This window comes from Elaeis guineensis, chromosome 9 (genome assembly GCF_000442705.2).
Source record: "Elaeis guineensis isolate ETL-2024a chromosome 9, EG11, whole genome shotgun sequence".
NCBI classification, from domain to species: Eukaryota; Viridiplantae; Streptophyta; class Magnoliopsida; order Arecales; family Arecaceae; genus Elaeis; species Elaeis guineensis.
In genome coordinates, this window is record NC_026001.2 from 15,121,166 (window position 1) to 15,143,715 (window position 22,550).

The following is a 22,550-nucleotide window of genomic DNA, read 5'->3' on the forward strand; positions in this document are numbered from 1 at the left end:
GTAGACTTTTCTTGTTGTAGGATTTAGACATTGGTATCCCTTATGAATAGGGCTGTAGCCAATGAAAACACATAGATATATCTTCTTAACAAACTTATTGCCACCTTGGTGCCTCAATAAAGGAAAGCAACGACATCTAAGAACCCGTAAGCCTTTGTAATCTGAATGTCTTTTGTAAAGCTTGTGATATGGAATGTTATTTGATAAAACTGAGGATGGCATCCGATTGATAAGATAAACTATAGTGAGAAAAATATCAACCCAAAGGGTTAATGACAAATTCGCATTAAATAGCATAGTTAAACTAGTTTCAATAATATGACGATGCTTCCTTTCTGCAACATCATTTTGTTCTGGAGTTCTTGGACAAGAGATTTGTATCTTAATACCATTACTTTTCAAGTAGGTAAGAAATTCAAGAGAGTTGAATTCACCTTCTCCATCACATTGAAAAATCTTAATGCGATGATCAAACTTGTTTTCAACAAGCCTGTAGAATTTCTTAAAAATATCAAAGAAATCAGATTTTCTCCATAATGGATATAACCAAGTGAACTTGAAAAAATCATTCATAAAGACAACATAGAACCAAAACTTCTGATTTGAAACCAAAGGAGCAGGCCCCCAAATCTCACAATGAATTTTCTCAAGAGGAGATTTTGAAATTTTATTTGATAAATAAAAAGGTAGTTTATAACTCTTTTCCATTTGACAACTTGCATAGATAGCAAGTCTAGAGATCCAATGAGAAATATCAATAATTTTTTTTCTTTTAACAAAAATAAAATCTTTATATTTGGGTGTCCAAGTCACTGATGCCAAAGGGTTGCAGATGATCCACCTTTCCTTATTGCACTAAGGGCCTTCTGAGAAGTATCATTTGAAGCATAAAGTTGTCCTTTTTTATACACCCTTGCTATCATCCTTCGATTTTGATCTTTAACAACAAAGTCAGTAAAAGTGAATTTAACAGTACACAAATTGTCTGTAGTAAGTTTTCCGACAGATAAAAGATTTTTTTTCAAATCTGGAACCACAAGCACATCCTTCAAATTTAATTGCCCATCTTCTGTATTTACGTTCACTTCCCCAGTGTGAGATATAGGTAAACTATTTTCATCCCCCACATAGATAACATCATTGTCATTGTATGATTTAATGTAAGAAAGTTTACCTGCATCATTTGTCATATGTGTTGCAGCTCCAGAATCGACATAGAAAGATGGATCATTATGATCATCAATAGCAAAGGCAACCAGTACTTGTGAAAATTTCTCAGATTGATAAGAGTAATCATACCTATACTAATAATCAATAGCAACATGATTTGGTTTGTTACAAATCTACCAAAAAATTTTATCCTTTTTCTCAGATTTTGGCTTTTGTCCATGAGTAGTAATGCCTTTTGATAGACGGCTATTGTTATCTTGATTTCTATTGCTGTTCTGTTGTACAGAGAGGCCTTGATTTGCTTATGAAGGGCCTCTTGAGTTGTAGCATCCTGCAGGAGTAAAATCTCTACCTCGTGAGGTGAAATTTCCACGCCTTTCTCTATTATTTCGATCACGACCATGTTTCTCAAAGAAAGCTTGAGCATATTCCAAGAATGCCTTTTCTTTTTCTTTCTTTGTAAGTTGATCCTGCTCAAAGCCTTGTGTTAGGATTTGACGCCTCGAGATTCAGCCCACATTGAGCCCACAGCGATGTTCGCGGTGAAAAACGGAGTCCAACGAGATCAAGATCACCTGAATCGGAGCTCGGATGGAGGAGATACGAGCTTTTGAAGTCGGCACGAGAATCGAGGCGGCAGAGGAGCGCCGGCGACCGGCGGCGGGCGGCAGCGGCGCGGCCGCAGGCGGCGGCGCGCGGGACGCGCGACCCAGGCCCGCACGCGGGGGGGCCTGCGGCCCAGGCGGGCGCGCGGCCCAGCGGGGCGCGCGGCCCAGGCCGGGCGCGCGGCCCAGGCGCACGCGGGCGTGCGGCCCAGGCGCGCGCAGGCCCGCGCGCAGGCGCGGCCCAGGCCCGCGCGCGCGGGCCGGCCCAGGCCAACGGGCCTGTTGGCCCTTGCCCCGGTCCACCGTGGACCGAGTGGTCCATGGCGCGGTCTGCGGACCGCGTGGGCGTTTCCCACGCGTTTCTCGCGGTCCACGGCCCTATTTCGTGGACCGGAGCGCGATCTAAGGGTCGAGGATGCTCCCGGTCTTGATCCGACGGTCAGGAGGGTTTTTGGCTTTGTTTAGGATTCATCCCTCTCTAATCATGGTTTAAAGTCTGTTTAAGCCTTTAAAAGGCCTGAGACACAGCAGAGAAGGAGCGGTTCGGTTTCTCGCCGCCGTACGAACCGAGAGGAGAGAGAGAGGCGTGAGGCGCTGTGAGAGAAGGAGCAGGAGGCTCCTGGACAGCGGTCGCCAGGCTCTTCAGGGGTTCAGGGGGGTCTCCAAGAGAGAGAGAGCTTTTGTGAGGGAAACTTCATGTGAGAGAGAATTGGGTGTACAAGGGTTGAGGGTGAGGTCTCCTCTTGTAAAATTTCTTTTTCATAGTGAAGTTTGCATGCCCCGTGGAGGCGAGCCCTTTTGTGGCTGATCCACGTATTTTGATTGTTTTTCCTTTTGTTTTGTTTCTTCTTTCTTCCTGCTGCATCGCGTGGTACTGAAAGGATCTTGGGAGGTGGTGTCCTGGCCAGACATCCACCCAACAAGTGGTATCAGAGCAAGGCGGTACAAGGACGCAGATTGCAGTGGTGGTGAGCAAGACTGAAGATGGAGAAAACAGGAACAATCAGGATGGAGATCAACAAGTTTGATGGTAAGAGCAATTTCTCCTTGTGGCAGGCAAGGGTGAAGGACGTGCTCATCCAACAGGGGTTGATCGATGCTCTCTTGTGCGATGAGAAACCGACCACCATGGAGGTGCGGGATTGGAAACGGTTACAGATGCAGGCGGTGAGTACCATCCGTATGTACCTGGCGGATGAGGTGGTGATCCATGTGCTGAGCGAGACTTCCCCGACGGTGCTGTGGTCGAAGCTCGAGGAGTTGTACATGGCGAAGTCTCTCACCAACACTCTTTTCCTCTGGAGGCAGTTTTACCAACTGCGGATGACTGAAGGACAGAGCGTGCAGGAGCATTTGAGCCACTTTCAGAAGATCCTCACCGACCTTCTCAGCATTGGCGAGAACGTTGAGGAGAAGACCAGGGCGCTGGTTTTGCTGGCGTCGCTTCCTTCTTCGTACGAGTCCTTGGTGACTGCTCTTCTAGTGGGGAAGAGTACTATCAAGATGGACGAGGTCACCGCGGCGATACTCCAGAACGAGGTTCTTAGGAGGGAGAACCCAGCTTCGAGCTCAGGTGGCGATAGCTCAGCTTTGGTGGCTTCTGGAGGTGCAGGAGGCGGTAGACGGAGCGACAGGAGATCGCATCGAGGGCGGTCTAAGTCCAGGAGGGACTTGAGCAAAATCAGGTGTTACCGGTGTGAGGAGTTGGGGCATCTAGCCAGAGATTGCCCTCAACTGAAAAATCGGACGGTGGCTGCTGTAGCGACGGCCGGCAGTGATTCAGATGGAGATGTCCTGGAGATATCTGACGAGGTATCTACTTCTTCCCAGCAGTGGATGTTAGATTCTGCATGCCCCTATCATGTGTGTTGCAGAGAGGAGCAGTTTGACTCCCTGGAGAACAGTGAGAGCACTGTATATCTGCCGAATGGATCGAGCTGTGCGATCAGAGGCATTGGGACGGTCAGCTGGAGGACACATGATGGTGCAGTGAGGAGATTGGGGGAGGTCCGATACATACCCGATTTCAGGCGGAATCTTATCTCACTTAGCAGACTGGATTCGAGAGGCTACAGGACGGTAGCTGGTGGAGGAATCCTGAGGGTGCTACGCGGCGATAGGATTGTGCTGGAGGGGAAGAAGGGGAGCAGAGGACATTATTACCTGGCAGGGAGCCCAGTGCGAGGTGGAGCATCGAGAGCCAGGTGGAGCCCAAAGCGAGGTGGAGCTCCAGGAGGCGGATTGGGCACGAGACAGGAGACTCGGGAGGACGAGAGGCGACGTCGCAAGGTAAGATTCCTATTGCCGCAGGATGATGCCCCGAGCAGGTCTCAGGTCAGGAGGAGCACAGCATACGACGGAGATGGGATCGAGCAGCCTGGCTCAACTCCCATGTTTGCCCATCCATGATCAGCAGGCGATTGCCCCAGGGCATGGGGGCGAGGAGATCCAGAAGCTCTCGGAGTTTGGAGGAGGCCGAATATCGAGTCGAGGTGGAGATTGTTAGGATTTGATGCCTCGAGATTCAGCCCATATTGAGCCCACAGCGATGTTCGCGGCGAAAAATGGAGTCCAACGAGATCAAGATCACCTGAATCGGAGCTCGGATGGAGGAGATACGAGCTTTTGAAGTCGGCATGAGAATCGAGGCGGTGGAGGAGCGCCGGCGACCGGCGGCGGGCAGCAGCGGCCCGGCCGCAGGCGGCGGCGCGCGGGACGCGCGACCCAGGCCCGCACGCGGGGGGGCCTGCGGCCCAGGCGGGCGCGCGGCCTAGCAGGGCGCGCGGCCCAGCCGGGCGCGCGGCCCAGGCGCACGCGGGCGCGCGGCCCAGGCGCGCGCAGGCCCGCGCGCAGGCGCGGCCCAGGCCCGCGCGCGCGGGCCGGCCCAGGCCAGCGGGCCTGCTGGCCCTTGCCCCGGTCCACCGTGGACCGGGTGGTCCACGGCACGGTCTGCGGACCGCGTGGGCGTTTTCCACGCGTTTCTCGCGGTCCACGGCCCTATTTCGTGGACCGGAGCGCGATCTAAGGGTCGAGGATGCTCCCGATCTTGATCCGACGGTCAGGAGGGTTTTTGGCTTTGTTTAGGATTCCTAATCCCTCTCTAATCATGGTTTAAAGTCTGTTTAAGCCTTTAAAAGGCCTGAGACACAGCAGAGAAGGAGCGGTTCGGTTTCTCGCCGCCGTACGAACCGAGAGGAGAGAGAGAGGCGTGAGGCGCTGTGAGAGAAGGAGCAGGAGGCTCTTGGACAGCGGTCGCCAGGCTCTTCAGGGGTTCAGGGGGGTCTCCAAGAGAGAGAGAGCTTTTGTGAGGGAAACTTCATGTGAGAGAGAATTGGGTGTACAAGGGTTGAGGGTGAGGTCTCCTCTTGTAAAATTTCTTTTTCATAGTGAAGTTTGCATGCCCCGTGGAGGCGAGCCCTTTTGTGGCTGATCCACGTATTTTGATTGTTTTTTCTTTTGTTTTGTTTCTTCTTTCTTCCTGCTGCATCGCGTGGTACTGAAAGGATCTTGGGAGGTGGTGTCCTGGCCAGACATCCACCCAACACCTTGGAGAGCCTGCACAAATTGTGTGAAAGACGGATAAGGTAGTTTTATGAGCATGGCATTTTTGAAGCTCTCATAGTTTGGGCCAAGGCCATGAGCAAATTGAAAAACTTTGTCAAGATCTGGAATGGGTTGTTTTATAGCAGCAAGAGTATCACAAATAGATTTGAAATCTTTTAGGTAATGTTCTAAAGATCTCGATCCCTTCTTGATGGTCATGAGCATGTTCTTCAAATGGCCTTCTTTCTTAATAGTCATCGGAAGTTGTTGTTCCAGTGATATCCATACCTCATATGCTGTCTCTAGGCTAAAGATGGAACTGATGATGTCTTCATTCATGGTCTCAAGTAATCAGAAAGTAAGAAGACCATCATTGATCATCCAAGACTCGTATAGTGGGTTAGAAATTTTGCTACATTTCTCATCCTCTGTCTCTGTTGAGGATTTTGTATCACCTGTGAGATGATAATAAATATCCAAGCTTTTGATTAAGGGTATGATTTGGGAGCGCTACAGTAGAAAGTTGGTTGAGTTCGATTTTATAGACATAAGACTGGAGCATTGATGAAAGAATTAGATAGTGAGTTAAGATTCATTGGTAGATGTGGATTTTGACATGATGAAGCTTGCAAGTGTGGGCTCTAATACCATAAAAAAATTTACACAAGAATTTTGAAGTAAGCCGTATCATTTTCATTGATTTGCATGAATGTATATATACAAGAAGGTCAACTAATTATAAATAATTACAGAAATAATTGAGAATTTTGTGATTAAAGATTTTGTGGAGAAATCTTAGCACATTCTGTGGAGAATATCAGCCTTGATTTTTTCTTAACGTGAGGAGGATCTTCACAGAATTTTTTTTGAGTGAGGAGGATCTTCAGAAATTTTTCTTAACATCATTGATTTTCATTTAATATGAGAAGGATCTTCAGAAGAATTTTTCTTAACAAATTTTCTGAAGATCATTGATTTTCCTTAATGTGAGGAGGATCTTCACAGAATTTTTCTTAAGTAAGGAAGATCTTCAAAATTTTTTTTTAACATCATTAATTTTCATTTAATATGAAAAGAATCATCAAGAGAATTTTTTTTAACACTAACGGTGTTAGGTTAACCATTGCTTTCAATTTGCATCATGAAATGCCACCCAGCTTGTTGATAGGCCAATAAGGCCTAAATTCTTGATGCATCAGCCGTCAATCATGTTTCTTATGTCTCGTTGACGTTTAAGATGATCATGCAGCGTAATTGATGCACCCCTTGTATTTTTGAGATGCATATCGCTATTTATTTTTGATTTACAAACAATGTCGTCTTAAGCCATTGCCATGAGCCCATGCCTTGAAATGGTTCAAAGGACCCAACCTGATGGGTCAGTAAAGTCCTAGGTTTCACGTAGCTATCCTCCTTACACCATGTATAGAAAAGCGAACTCATGAAGCAAGGCATATATCAAGCGCCAACCCCTTATCACTTTGCCCATTTCTGGATGGTAAGGATGCAACTGCTAGCTGGTGTCTTTTTTTCAAACTTCCTGCACATTGGGAAACATCCACATACATCACTTTGGTGTCCAGATTAGAGAACTGGGCTTGTTACTGATGACCTAACCAAGAAATTTTCTCCACTTGACAAACTCAATGAGCTTTTCATTGGTCCACATCTGGTTTCACGACGTCACAAAACTTTCCATTTCCCAGTTTGATACTACCAAGCCACATCTATTTGACAAGCGAACCTTTTTCCTCTGACAACTTTGTTACCTGACTCAGATGGAGACAGTAACGTGAGCTAGTGAAAAATTCAACACAATCAAGGCAACTAGGACATCAGACAAACAAGGGTGCTTGGAAGGTGGCACATTCTAGAATATCTTCGTTTAAAAAAAATATATAAAATATTTATTATATTTTTGATACACTAAAAAATTTTATTTATTTTATTTATAATTTTAATATTTTTTTAAAAAAAATTGTAATTCTCTTCCCATAAAAAAAATTCAAAAACTCATATTCCATATAGATCTTTTTCATGAAATATAAAAAAATTTATTCCCAAGAGAATACCATAATTCAATCTCTCTTGTTTAAAAACTCTAACCAAACAAAATGATTCTTTGATTTTACTATTGATCATATTTTCTCTTCTTTTACTTCTCTCAACCAAATGAATCCTAAATATCTTTAAATATATGAGAAATATACGCATGGAGACATCAACGCACATTACTGTGGCGTCCAGCACGGCGAACCGGTCTTGTCGCTCATGACCTGCCAAGCATATTTCTCCATTTGACAATCAGTGAGCTGTTGATCGGTTCGCACCTACTCTCACGAAATACACGTCACAACATTTTCCATTCCCGAGTTTGATACGACCAAATCACATACGTTAATTTGACAATCGAATCTTTCTCCTTTGGTAACTTCGTTACCTAAACAGAGATGAGACAATAACATAAGAGCTCAGGAAAAATTCAACACAATTAAGGCGCAACGAGAACATAAGACTATAAAGTCTTTGCAAGGAAAACCAGAAAAGACATGGACTGCACGATGGGAAAGAAAAAAAGGGTTCCTTGTTATTTAACTAATCTCAACAAACGCGTTTGTAGATTACATGGTTTGGCCTGATAGCTCCTTTGGTGCTCACTCCCTTTTGCTCCTTCCACCAAAGATTCCATTCAATAACAAAATATCAAAGCAGAAAAGTTCAGCATAGTTCCAACACAAACAGGGCAATTGAAGTAAAACACCAAAGGACATTGACTTCAGTCTGCAGAACAGAAACAAATTCCTGATATTAAACTAACCGCATCAAACATGTCCCTATCCCTGGATCAGATCTTTTGGCCTCTTGGTAGAATCACGAGAGCTCAATTTTTCTGCATTTCTAATGGGTTCTCTGTACCTTTCAATACCACCATTAAAGATTTCCACTCCACACAGTCCTCCATTCTCAGCTCTCTCAAAATTTTTAACGCTCCATTAGAGCATTCATCTACCAAATTGATTAAAGAGGAAGGAGCCAAATTGAAGAACAACCCATGTACACTAAAAACTTTTACAGCCAAAAAAACAAAGGAAAAAAAAAAGGAACATAAATCCAATTTAAACAAAAAGATGAAACCAATCAAATCCCATGAACCAACAAACTGCATGCATATGTCGAGTTCTTGATCTCGTACTTTTTGTTTCCTTTAATCCATCCATCCATCAACCATTCTAACTCAAGGCCGCGAAGCCCCCTCCCCTCATCATCTGCTTGAACTCCTTAAAGTTCACCATCCCGTCCCCGTCGGCGTCCACCTTGCTGATCATCCTCCGGCAGTCCTCGACGGTCCTCCCCTGCTTCAGCCCCAGCGACGCCAGCACCGACCGCAGCTCCTCCACCGTGATGAACCCGTCCCCGTTCTGGTCGAACACGTTGAACGCCTCCCGCATGTCCTCCTCCTCGTCCCGCTCGTCCATGATGTTCTGGTACAGCGCTCCGAACTCCTCCACGTCCACGCACCCATCCCCGTTGGCATCGATCTTCTCGATCATGGCCTCGAGATCTCCTTCGGGGATGTAGATCCCCAGATTCTCGAGCGAGTCGCTCAGCTCCTTCTTCGTGATGCGACCGTCGCCATTGCGGTCGAACATCTGGAAGACGCGCTTCAGCTCCGACGGGTCCATTCCCGGTGGCGTCGCCAGGATGAACACCCGGGGGGCCGACACCTTCGCGGTGCGGAGGAAGCTAAGCTTCTTGGGGAGGAAGTAGTGGAGGAGGGTCTTAAGGAGGTGGCAGATGAGGGAAATCCTCAGCAAAACGGTTGGCATGGGAGGAGTTATTAGGTGGTGGTGGTGGTTGCCAGTGTAATGAGTGGTGGGGAGCAATAGGTGGTGAAAGAAATGGTTGGAGAGACGGTGGCTTTAAAGCCACTAGCTGTTTGTTGGAAGTCCCCACACGCTTGGGGCCATCAAGAAAAGTGAGAGGAATTTGGTGGGCAAAGCGCGTCTGCAACGTCTTGATATTTTTGAAAGTTAGCGACCGTTGGACGTGGATCGGGGGGGGGGGGGGGGGGGACGCGCGCGGCCGGATTGGATGACACGTGGAGCGCGGTGGCACGTGGGGGCCGGCTCGAGACACGTGCCGACAGGCAGAGATGCAGGCGGGGATGATGGGCTCGCGATGTGATGTTCCTGAGGAGCAGTTTGGTTGGTCTTGGTGGAGGGTGGATGATGGGCGTAGGTTCACTCAAGTTGGTATTTTATGGGATTGTCTTAGGTGCAGAACAGATGTAATGCAGTGTATTTGGTTTTGAGAAGAGAGAGAGAGGGGGGGGATGGATGTTGAACTGGAAGTGAGCTCAGAACAGTGCATTTGGTTTTGAGGAGAGAGAGAGAGGGGGTGGTGTGTGATGTTGAACTGGAAGTGAGCTGGGGGAAAGGTTTTGTTTTTTTTTTTTCGGTAACAGAAAGGTTTTGTTTAATGATAGGTGTGTTAAACTCTTACTGTTTATGAGACAGCATGATGCATAGGTTAGTGTGATAGAGTTGGATAAGTGGTACTCAACTTCCATGAATAGTATAGAATTATCCACTTGGGTGGTGGAACATGTGACATGCATTGGAAATTTATTTCGGAGAGAGGCAAGTCCTCTCATGGTTGTCAAACACTTGGCCAGGGAACTGGTGTAGAACATGCTAAGGTGGACCCTCACAGGAGACCCCTTTTTATCAAATATATTTAGAGTTTCTATGCGGCAGTACCACAATTTTGAAGAAATTGATAGGCATCTAGTACAAAACATACTAGTTGAGATGTTCCATGGTGCGGGAAACATTATGCATGTGTTATGACCCCAATGAAGAACCAAGAATGATGCAACCTCGAAGCCCAAAGAGTTTGATTAAATTTTAATTTGTATCTCAGCATAGCAAATTGTGGTCAATATGTAAATATGTAATCCTTTGACGCCATGCATCAGTGGTTAAAATTAGATTTGAGAATCCATTACTAAACATGGTTAAGTCACTTGCGTTTCACCAAAAGTTGTTATGGAGCGTTAACTTAGAGTCCGTTTGGTTAGTTATTAATTTTTTTTTTTTTTTTATCTTTTAATTTTTAAAAAATAAAAATTACAAAATAATATTTGATAATATTAAAAAAATAAAAAATCAAAATCAAAAAAAATAAAATAATTATTTTATATTTAAAATAAAAAATTTTATTTTTAAAATTTTATTTTTTTTTACTTCTCTGTATCTAAAACATCAAATCAAAAAGTAAAAAGCTCGAAATTTTCTCCCTCATCGAGTTTTTCACCTCCCCACCCTCTTCTCCCTCTCTTTCCAAATCTTTCTCCCTCATCGAACTCTTCACCTGCCATCTTCAAATATTTTTTTTATTTTATAATAATATAATTATCAAATATATTTTTTATTTTTTATTTTTATTTTATAATAAAAATTTAAAAAATATATATATTTTTTAAAAATTAAAAAATAAAAAATATAATCAAATGCATCTTTAGTTTTCGACTAGGCACGGGAGGGGCCAGGGAACTGAAGTTTTTTAAATTATGGTTGTGCTACCGATCATGAAACTATTAATTAGTGGGATCGAGACTGAATAAACGGTAATAACTAATAATTAACTTCCATGAAGTATATTACCCATTTGGTTAAAGAAATAACGCGGCACACTCGAACATCCTGTCTGGGAGAGGAAGACGCTCCCCATGCAAGGGAATAGATATGGAAATTGTTGGGAAGATCCGTTGACGAAGACCGTAAGGCCTATCTTTGGAGTCCCTTTTTCTAATAGATAAATATTATAATAAAATTAAATAATTTTTTTATGAACCAATTTATCTATATTTTTATATTTTTTAGATAGATAAATTATTTTTTTCATAAATAATATTTATTCATAAAATAAGAAGAAAATCTTATCCATTTAGGAGATGGATAAGCCATTTTTTCATCAACTAAAGAAATAACTTTTTATTTCATTCCTAATATAACCCTAGCTTATAATAATAAAATAATAATATATAATATTATTTTATATAAAATTTTATTATAGTACTCCAAAGGATATTTTAATCTTTTTACTATTTATGTATTTTTGACCGTTAGATTAAATATAGACTATTTGGATTTCAACAGATTAATATAATCAAGTGCATAGTTGGTGAGGTAAATATTTCAAAGATTAGAAGTATTTCAACGTTGAATTAACGATAAATTTTATAATTAAATTATTTTTTTTTTCAAAAAGTCCTCCGACGTGAAGACAAAGGAGTCATGGGTGGTGGGGGGTGGACAGAGGGCGGAGTAGTTGTGGGCACTGATGGTGGGGCGGGGGGAGGTGCCACGCGACATGGATTGAGGGTGGGGGGTGGTGACTACGGGTGAGTAAGGGGGCTCACAACCCGCTAGTAGCCGGGGGGTGCAAGAGGAAGAGGGGGTTCGCACTGTGTGGACGGCTTGGGGGGGGTTGGTGGGGGGGGGAGGGGACGACCCATGCGGGGTGGCACGGAAAAGCCGCAGGCACCAGAGGGGTTGACTGTTGGCGAAGGACCCACAAGCACATAGGGGGCAAACGAGTCGGGTGCTAGGGGGAGGTGGGAGTCGAGACTGAGGGGAACACAGGCGTGCGTGGGGGGTCATTGATGCGGGGGTTGGTTTGTGGACTAAGGATGGAGGACTGATAGGTGCTGGGGGCGGAGGGGAGGGGACCATGGGTGGACAAGCCGCGGGTGGGTGCGGGCTGTAGAGAAGTTGTCGGTGAGGGAGATGGAGGATGCGGGAATGGGGTCGGAGAGAGGAGCCGTAGGTGGAAGATCGCTTGGAGCAGCCGTGGTGGCACCGAGAAGGGGGGATGCGAAGAAGCAAAGGGAGGCGGACTAGCAGAGGAGCCATGGGGAAGGAAGGAGAAAAGATAAAAGATAAAAAATATTATTTTAAAAAAAAATAATAAAATATATAAAATAGTAATGTGTAATACCTACAATACCCTTTATTAGGGATGTAAGTGGATTGGAGAAAATCCAAATCGATCCAAAATGAACTAAAGGATTGGATCAGATTTTTGGATTTTGATTTTGGATTTGGAGTCAATTTTTAAAAATTTTGAATTTTAGACTTGAATTTAAATTTAATATTATAAAATTTAAATCTAATCCAAAGTCCAAACTATGGATTCAAATCAAATCCAATCTATTCTTCTAGTTTGGACTTTTGGATTTTACATACATACATATATAGATAGATAGATACATACATACATACATATATACATACAGGTTTGTGTGTGTGTTTCAAGTTTAATTTTTTTTAAATGCTATAGAACTTATTATGTTTTGGCGATGTAGTTTTTTTTGAAAATCTAGAACTTATATTTTTTACATGATGCTATTATAGCACGACTTGTTAAGATCCTTGGTATTAAAATTTATAATTTTTATGTCTCATCCATCATTATTATAATATTAATTATTAGATGTAGGACGATATTATAGAGTACCTATAAGTGGTATATATTTCGAATTCATATAACTTACTTTCGAATTATGATCCAAATTACAGTCTAATATATGTAAAAGTCTAAAAATTTAGTCCAATCTAATCCGAACTTTTTGAACTGGATTAGATTGAACTGGTAGAGTATTTGGTTCGGTTTTGGAGTCAAATTTTTAAGTCTAAAATATTTTGGATTGGAGTTGGATTTAGATATAATCCAATCCAGTCCAGTCCATTTACACCCCTACCTTTTATAATAAAATATTATAAAGAAGTACTGTAGCAAAACTCTTTTTTTATATAATATAATATAATTATCAGATAATCATATTTTATTATTATATATGATTATAATAATGTGATGTTATTATATAAAATCTTATTCTCTTGTTATAATATAATATAAAATTTTATATTATTATAATATAATATAATATAATAATATATTATATTATTTTATATTATTATACATTATATTATATAATATATTATATTATATGTATAACATGTATTATTTATATTTATGAATATCTATTATATAATATCATATATTATAATATATATAATATAATATAATATATTATTATATATAATAATATTTATATAATGAAGGGTAGTATGAAAAATATGGATAAATTTTATTAACTTGTTCAAAACTAGTAATGTAAAAGAACATAGATAACAGATTCTCAAATCATTTTATAATATATAAAAAATATAAATCAATTATTTTTCTATCCAAATATTATTTAAAAAATATTTTTATGAAAAATATAGATTTTTAAATTAGTTTTTTATCATAAAAAGAACAGATCTTTAGCTGCTTTTGGATCCTCTGAATTCATGGGCTCCTAGTCCACTCGATCGAGTTCAATAGTCATTTCTAGATATTTATCATATGCTTTGGTCTTTATCTTGTCACCCTATATCTTTTTGAGAAATAAAATTTTAAAAAAATTAAAAAAATGATCGTTTATAAAAATTTTACATATCTATCAACATGTAGGTCATGGGCTCATTTGAGCTTTGGATTGAATCATATTCGGGCTTGAAACTGAACCTTCAACATATTTTTTGATCGAAGTTAGATTGAGGAAATTTTTTAGATCAAGCCTGGGCTGCATTAAAACAAAACCAAGATTTGGATTAGAGGTGGCAATTTTACCCGACCTGTCAAATACCCGATCCGAATCTAATTCATAATAACTTTTCATATCTATCGACATGTAGGTCATGGGCCCATTTGAGCTTTGGACTTACTCAAAATTTGGCACGAAACCGAACCTTCAACATATTTTATGACGGCTTTATGACAGTCAAAAATTTTTTCGGACCAAGATCCAGATAAGAGGTGGTAGTTTTAGCTGACCTGCCAGGTATCAAATCCAATCTGATTCGAATGGAACAGATTTTACTCTACTTAATTAGAACCTGAGACGGATATGAATTCTAGAAAAATACCCGAAGCACATTCAGATTGGATACATATAATAATACACCCCAATCCAAACCCAATATAATATATATATATATATATATATATATATATTTTAAAATTATAATAATTTTATATTATTTATATATATCCAATCCGACCTGATGAACTCCTTTTATATACTCAATCCAATCCGATACACATCTCGACCCAAGATAGATACGAGGCAGATATGGATATAAGATTTTTACTAGAGCTGAAAGTTGGCTTAGGCCGGGCCAGCTTTGGGTCGGACTTCAGGCTCAACTCGAAACCATTGAGGCCGGGCTCGGACAGACCTTTCGTCCAGCCCTGATGCAACTCGGGCCCAAGCCCGAATATAAATAAAACCGGCCTGGGTCCGAACCCAGCTCCCCATCCCTCTTTTCTCCTCCTTTCCCTTCTTTCACTCCCTCCGTCGGTGACGGTGGCCATGGCGCAGAAGAAAGGGCACTGATCTTCATCCTCTAACGAGTAGTTGCAGAGTAGTTGCGGGCACTGGCAGGGGGCAACGTGGACCGAGGGCGGGGGGTGGTGACCATAGGTGAGCAAGAGGGCGAACAACCCGCCAGTAGGTGGGGGGTGCAAGGGGGAGGGGTGGATCGCACGGAGAAGCCACAGGCGACCTAAGGGGTTGGTGATCGTAGGTGGGCACCGAGGGGGGGAGTGGTGGGCAGACGGACGACCCATGGAGGGTGGTGCGGAGAAGCCGCAGGTGTCAAAGGGGTTGACTATGAATAGAGGACCCACGAGCATGTGGGGCACGGATGAGCCGAATGCTAGGGGGAAGGTGGGAGGGAGGGGAACATAGGTGTGCGTGGGGGGTCACCGATGGGGGGTGGTTTGTGGACTTAGGGTGGAGGACTAATGGGCACTGGCGGCGGAGGAGAGGGGACCATGGGTGGATGAGCTGTGGGTGGGTGTGGGGTGCGGAGAAGTTCCCGGTGAGGGAGATGGAGGATGCAGAAAAGGGATTGAGGAGAGGAGCCATAAGTGGAGGACTGCTCGGAGCAGTCACGGTGGCACCAGGAAGGGGGGACGTGAAGAAGCAAAGGGAGGCGGACTGACAAAAGAGCCACAGGGAAGGAAGGAGAAAAGATAAAAAATAAAAAAATATATTATTTTTTAAAAAATAATAAATATATAAAATAGTAAAGTGTAATACCTACAATGCCTTTATAATAAAATATTATAAAGAAGCACAGTAGCAAAACTCTTTTATATATAATATAATATAATTATCAGATAATAATATTTTATTATTATATATGATTATAATGAAATGATGTCATCATATAAATCTTATTTTATTGTTATAACATAATATTAAATTTTATATTATTATAATATAATATAATAATATATTATTTTATTTTATATTATTATTATATATTATATAATATTATTTATTATTTATTATTTGTTATATTATATTACATGTATAACATGTATTATTTATATTTATGAATATCTATTATATAATATCATATATTATCATATATAAAATAAAATATAATATAATATATTATTATATATAATAATATTTATATAATAAAGGATAATATAAATCTTATTAACTTATCCAGAAAACTAATAATGCAAAAGAACATAGATAACACATTCTCAAGATATTTTATAATATATAAAAAATATGAATAAATTATTTTTCTATCCAAATATTATTTGAAAAATATTTTTATAAAAAATATAGATTTTTTGATAACTTTTTTATCATAAAAAAAATGGACCCTTTAGCTGCTTTTGGATCCTCTGAATTCTTGGGCTCCTAGTCCATAACTCGAGTTCATTAGTCATTTCAAGGTATTTATCATATGCTTTGGTCTTTATCTTTTCATCCTATATCTTTTTAAGAAATAAATTTTGAAAAAAACAAAAAAAGATCATTCATAAAAATTTTACATATCTACCAACATGTAGGTCATGGGCCCATTTGAACTTTGGACTGAATCATATTCAGGCTCGGAACTAAACCTTCAACATATTTTTTGATCTAAGTTAGATCGAGGAAATTTTCTAAACTAAGCCTGGACTGCATTAAAACAAAATCAAGATTCAGATTACAGATGGCAATTTTAGCCGACCTATCAAATACTCGATCCGAATCTAATTCATAATAAATTTTCATATCTACCGACATATAGGTCATAGGCCCATTTGAGCTTTGGACTGACTCAAAATTTGGCATGAAACTGAATCTTCAACATATTTTATGATGGTTTTATGAAAGTCAAAAAAATTTTCAAACCAAGATCTAAATAAGAGGTGATAATTTTAGCCGATCTATCAGGTATCAAATCCAATCCGATTTGAATGGAACAGATTTTACTCTACTCGATTAGAACCAGAGATGGATATGGATTCTAGAAAAATATCCGAAACACATTCAGATTGGATATATATAATGATGCCCCTAATCCGAACCCAATATAATCTTTATATATATATATATATATATATATATATATATATATCATATTTTTAAAATTATAATAATTTTATATTATTTATATATATCCAATCCGACCTGATGAACTCCTTTTATATACTCGATCCAATCTGATCCACATCTCGACCCAAGATAGATATGAGGCAGATATGGATATAAGATTTTTACTAGGGCTGGAAGTAGGCTGGAGCCAAGCTAGCTTTGGGTCTAGCTTCGGGCTCGGTCTGAAGCCATTCAGGTCGAGCTCGGGCCAAAAGAACATGGTCCATTTTATTTTTGGACTAGGCTCGAGCAGACCTTTGGCCCAGCCCGGGCCCAAACCCAACTCTCCATCTCTCTTTCCTCCTCCTTTTTCTTCTTTTACTCCCTCCGTCGACGACAGTGACGGCAGCCATTGCGCAGTAGAAAGGGCATTGGTCTTTATCCTCCGACGATCCGGAGCAGCTCGCATCCCACTCCAGGCTGTCCTCCTTGCCGATAGCTTCGCCACCAAATTCCACCCTATCACCCTCGAATGCCCCAAAGTAACCGTAAGAAGCCTAATCCTATCTTCTACCCTTTCCTCTCTTCAGATCTGGATTCGATATGTCATGCAGCAATAGCAGCACCAGCCTCCACTGCTGGCTCTGTCGTCGACTTCTGATAGTGGAGGGCAGAATAGGGATGATCGAGAGGATATTTCGAATCCAATGATGGATGGCGGAAGCATTGACGTTAGCGGTAAAGGGGGGTGTCAGGTTCGGAGAAGAAGTCGAGCGGAGGGTCGCTGTTGCTTTCTTGGAGCTCAGGCGGCCTGGTGCTGGGGCCGACCGGGGATTTGAGAAAGATGCGGGAGCTGAGCAGGAGAGAAATCAGGCCTTAGCCCAATTGGGCTCGAGCCGGGCTTGGCCTGAGCTCGGGCCGAACTCAAGCCTGTATTTTTTTCAAAAAAATCGGGCCTAAGCCCGATCTGAAGTCCAAAAATTTATATCGGGTCGGACTCGAGTAGGGGTATGACCAGACCCAGTCTGATCCAATTTTAGCCCTAATTTTTACTTATGAAGCAGGTATAGATATGAGCCAATCCGACCCATTTCCATCCCCAACGCAAACCAATATATCCCATTATTGTATTTGATTCATATAATTACTGAAATTCTTGAATAACTGAAGATGGCACTTCATATTATTTTTTCTTCTCTACCCGATATCTGTCAACATCCTGCACCGAGGAACATCAGGGCTTCTTTGTTCTGCCATATCTGCATTCTGGCCAATTTCGCATTGGTTGAAAGGATCTGGACAGAAGGGTTTCCAAGCTTTCTTCGTCAATGCGGATACAAGGGGCATCCCTTTCATCCTCCTGCAAAATCTGGTCTCAATTTGGGTGAGGGGCCCGTTTAATCTTTGGGTGATCTCCATTGGAGCCAATCGATTCCATTTTCTCTTGAATGGCTTTCTTCTATCCTCCATCGGTTCATGTTTGGGCCATACAGTTATTAAACAACTTGTACGATGAGAACTGGTACTCGATAATATCTTTATTTTCCCAGTAACTTTTTGAGCAGATTTTTCAGTTCATCCACGCCTTCAGATGTCATATTTTTTATACACACTTGGTCTTGCTCAAATAAATCCCACATCTAAAGGTGAAGTGGATAAGATATTATCTATGAAGATCAATTTTTATATTTAAATTTATTCAGATATAAATAAAAATTTGAACATCCAACTAATATCTAATTCTATTTATAATTTTATTTAATTTTTTTTAAAAATATAATCATATTAATATATTATTAATTTAATTTATCATTCATTTAATAATAATTTTGATTTAGTGATTATAAAAATTAATTATCCAACTTATACCCATTATTTTATCCAAACTTTTACCATCTAATTTATATTTATATTTATTTAAAATAAATCCAAATATAAGCTTTTTTATTCGATTAGTCTCCATATTTGTATCCATCAGAAAAAATAAATATGATATAGATATACTGATACCCGATCCATATTTGTATCCGTCAAAGAAAATAAATATGATATGGATATATTGATATCTCATCCATATTAGATCGGATATTGGACCTACCCATAATTCTGAGTTTTTTTTTTTTTTTTTTGAGCTAGACATCCTGACACGCTGCACTCCCTGGTGGTCAGGGATGCACTCATACATGATTTCAATAAATAAAGGGCTGGTTACTAAGGTATTACCAAATTGCTCTGGAAGCTCTTCCCCATCAAGCTTCACATGGAGAATGCTGAATTGAGCTTGGAGAACCATTGAGCTTGGAAGCTTCCTTGTTTTACTTCCATAACGAACTTGCCGTTACATATCTTAAAACTAAATAAGTTGTCAAGATGCTGACCTGTTTACTTCTTTGCCAATTATTTTTGTCATAATGCTCACATGACCCTAACACTAAAACTTCAGGCCTCAAAGGGTTACAACTAAAATCACCAACATCACCAATAACAATATAAATTAGTTTCTGTAATTTGAATTGATTTGATTGTAACAGGCAATCAAAAAACTAAATTATCCTTTTAGATTATATTATAAAATCAATTAAAAAATATTATTCCTATAATATTATGACATAGAAAAATAAATTGCTTTCGCAGATCGCAGAGGAGAAAAATAGTGTAAATAAAAATAAAATTCAAAACCACCTATTAGATTAAACAAAAAAAAAAATTCAAAACTTCTCCCATAAAATTAGAATATAAAATAAAAGTAAAAAATAAATATAATCCGACCAACCTCCGTAAGATCACTGCCATGTGCTCCTTTCCAAACGAGTTTTGGAGGAAACACCAAAAACCGGTTAGTCTGGCAAATGAAGAAATTGCCTCAAAACATTAATTTGATGTGGTTTTGGGATAGAGTGCGTTTGCTATGATCAAAACAAACACCGTACGAATCCATCATATTCATAGTCATGTAATAACTTGCAAAATTAAATGAAAAAAAAAAAGAGAGCTAAAATAATCGTAAAAGATTGTACCAGCTAAGAAGGGCCCGAAAAATCATGGGGATCAGATCCAGGTGAGTTAGACTGGATTTAATCTCGCAAATTTATAAACATATTATTGTCCGAATTGGATACATTTCAAAATCTAAATAAGAAGCTGATCTTACTTTTAGATACTCTCTAATCATTGAAAGAAATTCTAGAAACCTCGAATCATCGTTGAAAAATTTCCAAAAGAGAAGAGAGAGAGAGACAGATAATAGAAGGAAAACAATAAAATATGAAAAATAAAAAATAAATTTGAATACATACACAACAATAGAGAAGACAGCTTCCGAGGAGGAGGAATGGGGAATCTGGGGGAGAGAGGAGCCGGGTATTTAAAGAGAAGAATTTAGGGTTTCGGAGAAATAGATTTGTTTCATTTTGATTGCTGAAACTGACCTTATTGTCACTTGAGTTTCACGAAATTGCCACCATGCAGCATTGCTTTGAGTTGGGCCTTAGAAGTAAGAATGGGTCGAGTTTGGGCCGGAATAGGCTATGTTGATAAAATGGACAGCTCTGATTCATCAAATCTGACCACCGTTTGGAGTTTCTCGATCTAATCTTGATCGTGGATCAACTTTCAAGATTTAACTAGAACCATCAAATCTATTTGATGGATCAAAAATGGCTAGATATGGACTTGGGTTGGGCTTTTGGTTGCATGTAATCTCAGGCATACCAATCCAATTGATCTAATACAAACTATAATATTTCTAATTGATCTAGCTCATGCTATTTTCACTTTTCAAGAAGACTAATAGATGGCTAATGAGAACATATTCAAGGAAGTCCAAATGGGCCAACTCCAAATCCAAATGACTTGACCTAGCTAGTTTTGAATGATTTAAATTCTGAAAAAAATATTGTCACGTCGACAAAGGGTGAGGTTTCAATTCTAGTTGACTGGTGAATGAAGATAGGGCAGAAAAGATAGAAATTAGCCCCTCATAATCTCAATAAAAAAAAAAGAAAAAAAAAGCTTCAACTTTAAGGACAAATCAAGATATAAAAAAGAAAAAATTTTCTGTACTTGACTTGAACCTAAAAAATATATCCAAGTTAGGTTAAAATGGGGCCAGCCTAGGTCAGGTTATTGAGCCAGATTATTGTTACAATAAAACAAAAGTTAATTATTTGAGATACTTTCTTCCATCAAATAGAATTGTATAGCAAAATGCTTATTATGATTTGTTACCTATAATTCTTCCATCAGTGCAGTATAATAAATATGTGAGAATGGATTAGGCAAGGCCTATATTTGAATTAACATGAACTGGAATGAATAATTGGACTCAAAAATAAGCTCAGATTTTTAAATTGCTTTAGCTGAATTCTTAGCCCTAGCTAGCACAGCCCACAGTGTTATGAATCAAACTAAGACTAATCCAAGTAGCACTTTGTGGTCTTAGCTTTAATTTGAACCCCAGAATGAGCCAAGATGGTTTGAGTTATTAGTTGCTAAATAATTTATTTTATTGATTTCTGTTGCAGTCAAGGATTCATGGTTCAGCATGTGAGGTATTGTCTGCTTTGGCTCACGACCGATAGTCAGAGGGCTATATGGATCATTTTTGGATCTCGTAATTTTACCCCTTAAAAAGTGCCTTACGTGAAAAGGATGGTTCCTTCCTATATAAGCTAGATTCTTCCTTGACTCTAACCAATGTAGGACTAAAAATGCCCTTTTTTCTACATCACAATATAGGCCCTCCAGTCAAAGGAGAATCTTTATACTTCACAGACTATATCTGTATACTCCCACAGAGTGGGGTTTAGACGAAAGGAGCCCCACAGTCCATTAAGGGTGATGCCCTCCTTCTAGCGACAATGTTGCAGTCAAGAGCTCATAGCTCGACATGTGAAGTATTATCCACTTTGGCCTATGGCCTATATATAGCCCGTTTTGGATCTCACAATTTTGTCCCTTAAAAAGTACCTCACATGAGAAAGATGGTTCCTTCTTATATAAACTAGATTCTTCCTTGACTACAACTAATGTGAGGCTAATAATACCCTTTCTTCTACACCACAACATAACCCCCTCAATCAAGGAAGAATTTGTGTACTCCACAGATCGTGTTTGTATACTCCCACGAGTGGTGTTTAGGCAAAAGGAGTCCCACAGTCTATTGAGAGTGATCTCCTTCTTCTAGCACCAATTTGTTGCTGCAATGAACCAAGCTGGAGAGCTGAGAGTTGCGCCAATGTGAACCGCAAGCAAAACTTGCAAAAGAAGTCGCAAAATCGTGGGGATGTTACAGTCAAGGGCTCATAGTTCCGTACGTGAGATATTATCTGCTTTGGCCTACGGCCCATAGCCTGGGGGTTATATGGGCCATTTTGGATTTCACAGTTTTGCCCCTTAAAAAATATCTCACATAGAAAAGATGGTTTCTTTCTATATAAGCTAGATTTTTTCTTGACTATAACCAATATGGGACTAATGATGTCCTTTCTTTTATACCATAACATAACATGTCCAATCAAGAGGGAATCTGTATACTTCACAGATCGTATCTATGTACTCTCACAGAGTGATGTTTAGATGAAAGGAGCCCCACAGTCCATTGAGAGTGATGCCCTCCTTCTAGCACCAATATTGCAGTCAAAAGTTCATGGTTCGGCACATGAGGTATTATCCGCTTTAGCCTATGGCCCATAGCCCAAGGGCTATAGGGGCTATTTTTGGGCCTCACGACTTTATCCCTTAAAAGGTACCTTACTTGGAAAGGATGGTCCCTTTCTATATAAGCTAGATTC

General features: G+C 40.2%; 1 protein-coding gene across 1 annotated transcript; it reads right to left on the reverse strand.

Annotated features, from left to right (window-relative positions):
• Window positions 1-8,356: 8,356 nt before the first annotated feature.
• Window positions 8,357-9,230, reverse strand: LOC109506236 (calmodulin-like protein 3). Its single transcript, XM_019852692.3, has one exon. The coding sequence runs from the start codon at window positions 9,143-9,145 to the stop codon at window positions 8,549-8,551; it is 597 nt and encodes a 198-aa protein (XP_019708251.1). The 5' UTR covers window positions 9,146-9,230; the 3' UTR covers window positions 8,357-8,548.
• Window positions 9,231-22,550: the final 13,320 nt, after the last annotated feature.

What these genes read in the sequence shown, in the direction of transcription:
- LOC109506236 (XM_019852692.3), bottom strand. Translation starts at nt 9,145, where the DNA reads ATGCCAACCGTTTTGCTGAGGATTTCCCTCATCTGCCACCTCCTTAAG.